Source organism: Sinocyclocheilus anshuiensis, unplaced genomic scaffold (assembly GCF_001515605.1).
Source record: "Sinocyclocheilus anshuiensis isolate Anshui unplaced genomic scaffold, SAMN03320099.WGS_v1.1 scaffold85, whole genome shotgun sequence".
In the NCBI taxonomy this organism is placed as follows: domain Eukaryota; kingdom Metazoa; phylum Chordata; class Actinopteri; order Cypriniformes; family Cyprinidae; genus Sinocyclocheilus; species Sinocyclocheilus anshuiensis.
Window position 1 is genome coordinate 2,872,387 of NW_015536800.1, and position 7,266 is coordinate 2,879,652.

The window sequence follows — 7,266 nt, forward strand, 5'->3', positions numbered from 1 at the left end:
ACATCTGCATATGATCGGAACTCCACGCAGCTCCCGCGCTACTCTCCATTGGAAATGAATGACTGAATGACCGGCCTGTCGCTTGTCGGAGATAGTGGAAAGCCAGCTTGGAACGCAGTGGAAACGCCAGTATGACGAGGATCGTTTTCATTTTAAAACATAAACGCACCAGTGTAAATGTAGCCTTACATCTAAGGGGGCTGGGACGCATTCGCACTACAGCCTCACATGTGCGCCACATCTCTGAGTGTAACCGGTGTAAACTAGTAGGTGTGTTCGACTTGATGCGGACCGACTGTGCAGACCGATCGGTGTATTACAGTACCACGAGAGCTAAAGAGAGCAGACTGTTCCGTACGCTTTCGAATCGCTCTCGCGGATGTCTGTCAAACACTGATCGATCTGCGCCGCACCTCTTCTAGTCGAACACACCGGCTACTGCTGCAGGCTTATTGGCTCACTGACGCTGAGATTAACCCCTTAGGTATCGAAATTTGGTACCGAACAACGAGACATTTTTCGATACTTGATGGTATCGAGGCAATTCGGTCGGTGCCTAAAAAGTATCAAACTTGATACCCAGCCCTAATGAGGCCTTCATTTTTTACTGGGTGGCCGATAGTTGCACGGTGTCAAAGACCGTTGGAATTCCAGACTGCTTATTTTAAGCTTTTGGCACAGGTGCTTTCAGGCAGCTGAGAGAGGTATTAATACATTCTTTGTATAAAGATAATGAGGCCAGATGTTGACTTTTGAAATGTGTTTGCTTCAAAAAGCACCATTCCCTAACTCTCAGCGGCTCACATTCATAGATGTTAAGTACCCTATGGCCTGCATAACAAAATAATCTATAAATGAGAAATAGCCGGTGCTTGATTTGATTATTTAAAAAGAAAAATAGACCGAGAGAAAGAATCAAGTACAAAAATATGTGTGCACGGAAGTAGGGGGTGGGGATGGCGAGCAATCCTCTTAATACCACGGCAACTAGTGTGGAATGTCTACAGCAGGTCTGAGAGACAGCTGCTCCATCTGTTCCTGCCATCAATTCTCTCTCCTCCGGCGCAAACATGAAAAGAATCAGGATGCTCTTCATCAGCTCTCTCAAAGACATCCAACTGCTACCACCAACCTGCGCAAGTATCCAACTGATGCCACACAAAATAATATGAATCCCTCCTTCTGTACACCCAAAAAACACCTCTAATACAGCAAGTCCTTTCACATTTGCACCATTCATATCACTGGCCTCTTTTATGCATAGGAGATTTGTTTCTTGAATAATTCATGACCCAACAAAACATCCCCCGCTACCCCGCCCCAGTCATGAATGGATAAAAGGGAAAGGAAGATAACTTACCAGTTTCTTCGTCAATAGTAAAGATCCCCAGACCCGATCCATCCCGAATGGAGTAACGGATTTCTCCGTCTCTTCCTTTATCCTCATCCTGAGCTGTGATTTTCATCACTGATGTTCCAATGGGCACATCCTCTTTGATAAATCCCTTATCCACAAATGATGGGAACAATGGCCTGTAGAGATTCTCGTTTACGTCCACAACCTCCACCTCAATGTGACAACTTGAGGACAAAGATATCGGCTTCCCTTTGTCCTTTGCCCTTGCTGTGAGACTGTACACTTGCTTTTTCTCGTAATCCAGATTCTGCATGATTCGTACGGCGCCACTCAATTTGTCTACTTCAAATTTCCCATCCCCGTTGTCAGCGAGGCTGTATCGTACCTGGCTAGATGGCCCAACATCTGGGTCGTGAGCTTCTAGCCACATTATAACAGTACCAATGGGTAGATCCTCACGAACTCTCACCTGATAATTTGGAGGAATAAACTTCGGAGGGTTGTCGTTTACATCCTCCAGTGTGATTTTAAGCAACACAGTCGAGACAAGTTGAGGTTCACCAGCGGCCTGGTCACGAGCTGCTATCTTGAGAATAAAACTGGGTTGCACTTCCCGGTCTAGAGGCTTCTTCACCGTAACGATCCCGGTTTCCATATCAATAGCAAATTGATCTGTGTCTGCCAATATGGAGTATCTGACCACACCATTATCACCAAGATCTTTATCTTTTGCTTCAACTTGAATGATCTCTGTGCCCACCGCAGTGCTCTCGCTGATGTCCACCGAGTATGCTTCCTGTAAAAACTGTGGGCTGTTGTCATTAGCATCCAGGATCTTTACATCCAGCAGACGTGAAGATGACTTCTGGGGTATTCCAAGGTCATACACGGTAATGTTCAATGTATAGTGATCAGTTGTTTCTCTATCAAGAGGTGCGTACACTTTGAGCCATCCGCTGTCCATGTCAATGACGAAACAACTTTCAGCGTCACCCCCAGAGATAACATAAACCAGTTTTCCATTAAAACCGCTGTCAGAATCCATGGCACTAAGATGGACAATCCTGGCCCCAACAGGCACGTCTTCCTTGACCTCAATCACACTGGGAAAAGTTTCTACAAACTGGGGTGCAATGCGGTTCACAGAGTGAAAGTCTTGGAAGTGGTCTTCGGGTTCGTTTTGGCTGTGGATCTTGCTTCCTTGCAGAAGCTTTTCTGCCAGCATGCTGGCAACTCCAGTATCAACACATTTCACTTGGACTGGTTTACGTACCGTAACGACCGTAATGTTCAAAAACATGGGCTGAGTTTCATGTTCTCCATCACTGGCTATGATCTGCAAACTGTGATAGGACACTTTTGCTGCCTCACCCTCACTCAAAGGCTGCTTTAAGGACAGAACGCCTGAGTTTGGATTTATTTCAAACAGATTCAAGTCATTCCCAGCTTTTATTCTGTACCTCACCAACTGCAACTCATCAGCATCGATAGCAGACACGGTTGTGATCTGCTCACTAACACCATGGTCTCTTGGCACAGTTATATCACAATCCACATTCTCAAAAAGTGGCTTGTTGTCGTTCAAGTTGTTAAGTGTGACTGTAACCTGAGTTTCCACCTCACGTCGAAAAGGGGAACCCCAGTCTGACGCCCGGACTTTCAAGGTATAAATCCTTGGCATCAGTTCATAATCCAAAATCTCTGAACTACTGATAATGCCAGAGAAGTAGTCAATAACAAACGGCTGGGGATTCACATTGGCAATGCTGTAAGTGACATATCCATTTTCCCCACTGTCTAAATCAGTGGCTTTCACTGTTAGTACACTAGTACCTATGGGCATATTTTCATCAACGCTAGCTTTGTAAGATGTCTGTTTGAATTCTGGGCCGTTGTTGTTCACGTCGATCACATTGATAATCACTTTTGCAGATGCTTTTTTGTCGCTGGTCATAACTTCTAATTCATATCTGTTCACGGAGTCTGCATGAAGGGGCCCAGCTGTTGTAATCAAGCCTGAATCTGCATTAATGGCAAAATTATTTTTATCCAATTTGTGTCTAAATGCATACTTAAGTTGAGGATACTTTGGCACAGCTGTTACCATTACAACAGGTGTGTTCAGTGGTGCAAATTCACTCACATTGACTCTGTAAGTAGCTTGACTGAACTTAGGAGGCCCTACTTTAAAGTGGGGAGACATGACATGGATGACCTTTGCGGATGAAAACTGGGGTGGACTTCCTTTGTCTTTGGCTTGCAGTGTTAGGTTGTATCCAAAGGGCTGACTATCCCAGTCGACCTGCTTGACTGCTTTGATTTTATATTCCTTACTGCCTGGACTTGTGCGCATGGCTTTAAACTGCTGAAGAGGGTCACCTGCAACCACACTGAGAGATGCTATCTCACCATTAGCACCTTGGTCACTGTCTTCGACAGTCACAACAGCATAAGTAGGGTCCTTGTCAGTGTCTGAAGGTGCTAGGGTTACAGCAGTGATGACCGGTGCATGCTCGTTGGCCTGCTCCACTCGTACCGTTAACTTAGCCATGCTGCTAAATCCACTGCTACCATACAGTTTCATGCCTCGGTCCACTGCTAAAATCTCTAATTCATACTGCTTTGTCTCAGAGTAGTCCAGCTTTCCAGTTAGCGTAACTACACCACTTGTGGGGTGGACCGAAAACACGTCCGTCCATTCTCTCAAGCTGTAGTAGTACTCTCCGTTTGTACCGATATCCGCATCCGTCGCCATCACCTTGGCTACACTTGTGCGAATAGCTGTGTTTTCTGGTAAAGATATGCTATAAGCGGTTGGGGAGAACAATGGCCGAAGATCATTTGTGTCCAGTACCTGAATCCTGACTCGTGTTCGAGCCTCATCATTTGAATTCTTTTCCATGGCTTTGACTGTGAGAATATAGTGGTCTCTAACCTCCCGGTTAAGAATGGCACTGCTACCTCCTTTGGTCCTTATTCGCAAAAAACTAAAGTCTCCCAATTGATAGTCCTCAGCTTTGAACAGGTTCTCATTGTCTCCTGACATGATTTTGTACCGTATTTCCCAAGTAGGATCTGTGATGTAGATTCCCATTTTGACAAGACTTTCCACATAGGTCTTAGCAGCAGAGTTCTCATAAATGGTAGCATTGTAAACAGACTGGGTAAACAGAGGGACGGGCGCAGTGTCGAGGGTTTGGATCCCAGTGCAGCTGCACAGGAGCAGCAGAACCACCAGCAGTGAAGTCACGTGGTTCTGCATGATTGCAGCACACTCCTCACTGAAACGGCAGAGAAAAAAAGAGAAAATGTTAAGATAACACAGCTCCACTTTTAATAGATTTAGCACATTTGGGACACATTTAAATGGTTTGAGTCTTTCATCTGAAAACTTCATATCTAACACTACTTAAATTATCATTAAGAAGGTATTCATGGGTTGAATCAGGTAAGAAACTGACAGACAACTTTTAAATATCTGTTTATGGCATATCATCACTCAAAAAAAATATGATTAGTGCATCAGCATCCATAGACACAGCCGCTGACTATTTGTCTATATTTCCAACTTCACCATAGACACCATGACAGCAGATAGGCCAAATGATGAATTGTTGTTAACACCGTGAGGATGGAAGTGCCTTTTGTGTATACATATAAAGTCACAGTCCACTGCCTCTTGAATAAATTATACATTATTCTCACCGCCTTACATATTCTTCAGCTAAGAACAAGACAATGCGTACAGAGAGATGTATTCAATAATGTGTTCATAACATAAGTAAGAAAACATTATGTCAATGAATATGAAAAGCTGATCAATCACAAAACTTTTTATTTTTCATCTCTACATTGACCTGCATTATTTACCAGAACTCAAAGAAGTGCTTATTACCTATTTAATCATATGTATTAGTGGCAAATAGATGTATTAGGCCTATTATAGTGGTTCTTAGTATTCGTAATATTGTTTAGCCTATTTTCTGATATGCTGCACATCAGGAAAGTGCCATTTGCATAGCTAACCATGTTAAACAAATCTCTAGAAATCTTTCAGCGTTCGTTTCATCTATTCGCATTTGCTAAAATACGCACATATTCGTCTAGCTTGCCGACGAAAGACGGAGCAATGTATAAATTCCTAACAATAATACAACATTTAACATTTAGTAAGTTGTTTTGTATGCAAAGCAATTTACAACACAGGACTTCACACTCCACGAGCGCGTGCTGGAGATTTCCAAACATCCTCGCGACTATTCGTGCCCTCCAGCATATAAAACAGCAAAAGACTCGCAGTCGTTAAAATGAAGTTTAGTTCAGAAATGAAATCAATATGACTGAACGTTCTCAGCGACACCAAAGAACCATAACACCTCTTACTTGTTAGCACACTAATCAACATACTAAATGAATCGTTTTCATCACAAGAACAGTGTTAACTCTCCTAAATACGGCAATTTAGCCTATGGAATGGAAACAAAATACCAAAGTAACAAAAGACGGGCTTCTGCTCCGTTGTTAAAGTGTATCCCCATCCCCCAGTCAGTCAGTTCATATTCATTTCACGTCGCCACACTACTGATGCCTTCATGCGCTGGCCAGATGTATGAACTGTTCCCATTTGAAAACAATTAGCTGACCACTCTGGACCGCATATCTTATAAAATTCAACTGCAACTGAACACATTGAGTATTCCAACAGCTTTGCCAAGCCACGGTCAACTTCAAAGCTGCCCTATTTCCACTACGGACAGCAGTGGAGGACTCCCAACGGCAACTTTACACCGCAAGCTAACTGAAACTTTCACGCATTTCTGAAAATAGCACAGAAAACTAGAACAAGTCCAAAAAGCCCTCGCGCAATTTTAAGACTTCCGAAATCGTACATACCTATTTCAGTGCTAACGTCCTTTGTTTGGTGGCTTTTCATGAAGTTTATAAGTTCCGAATCTCTGCATGGTACAGACACTCTCAGCCGCTCTCTCTGCACACACACACACACACACACACACACACACACACACACACACACACACCCCTCACTCTCTCTCTCACGCGCACGGCGCCACAGCCTCTTTCCGCTCCTCCCGCGCGGCTGCACGGACGCTCGGATAGTTGGAATACTTCTCACACACACACACACAAAGCGCTATTAGTATCTCTCCGCGCTCCTTGCCCAGCGCACGGATCTACTTCCTATTGGCATGAAGATGAAACGGCCGTCGCTCTCCCCTCACAGTGGGACGGGAGAAGTCTTTGATGTTTTGTTGTATGTGCCAAACCTCTGTCTCTGATGAAGAAATATGCTGAATCATACGTTTTTGGAACAAACGCAGAGAAATTATCTCCATGGCTGTCAGCATTTGAGATACTCGTCATGATAAAGCCCTACGCGCAAGGTACCTACATTACCTATCAATAAGGATGTCAAAGTAACACCGGTATTTCGGTAGCCTACCAAGTCGATAGAAAAATTAAAAAGATTCATCAACGCCAGTTTTTTTCTATAACATTATTGCGTTTTGCGACTGTGTGCTCTGTGAAAAGCATTCGCAACTGAACAGTTACACAACTAATTCAAATGCTAATTTCGCCATTATTAATGTGAACAAAGTTGTTCATGTCTTAGGTGAATATAAATATAAAAGGTGAATATGTGTCAAAATATCACATTTATAGATTAGATCGTCCAGTGTAATTGCAGACGGCACCAAACATGAAAAGAGAAAACCATGTCAGCGATTTAGTGTTGTCACGGTACCAAAATTTCAGTATTCGGTACCAATACCAGTGAAAATCCACGGTTCTCGGTACCAATTTCGGTACCAAAGCAAAACACAAAAACATGCTAATTGAACAACATTTTTATTAATAACGTTAAACAAAAATTAAATGTACAAAACCAA

At 43.2% G+C, this 7,266-nt stretch overlaps 1 protein-coding gene across 1 annotated transcript in view; it reads right to left on the bottom strand.

The window, feature by feature from the left end:
- Positions 1–6,346, bottom strand: part of LOC107656821 (protocadherin Fat 1-like) — a 103,302-nt gene extending 96,956 nt beyond the window's left edge. The window contains exons 1-2 of the mRNA XM_016444778.1: positions 6,251–6,346; positions 1,361–4,638 (exon numbers count right to left, since the gene is read on the bottom strand). Of these exons, the coding sequence (XP_016300264.1) occupies positions 1,361–4,619 (3,259 nt within the window). The 5' untranslated portion in view covers positions 4,620–4,638; positions 6,251–6,346. The remainder of the gene's footprint in view (positions 1–1,360; positions 4,639–6,250) is intronic.
- Positions 6,347–7,266: the final 920 nt, after the last annotated feature.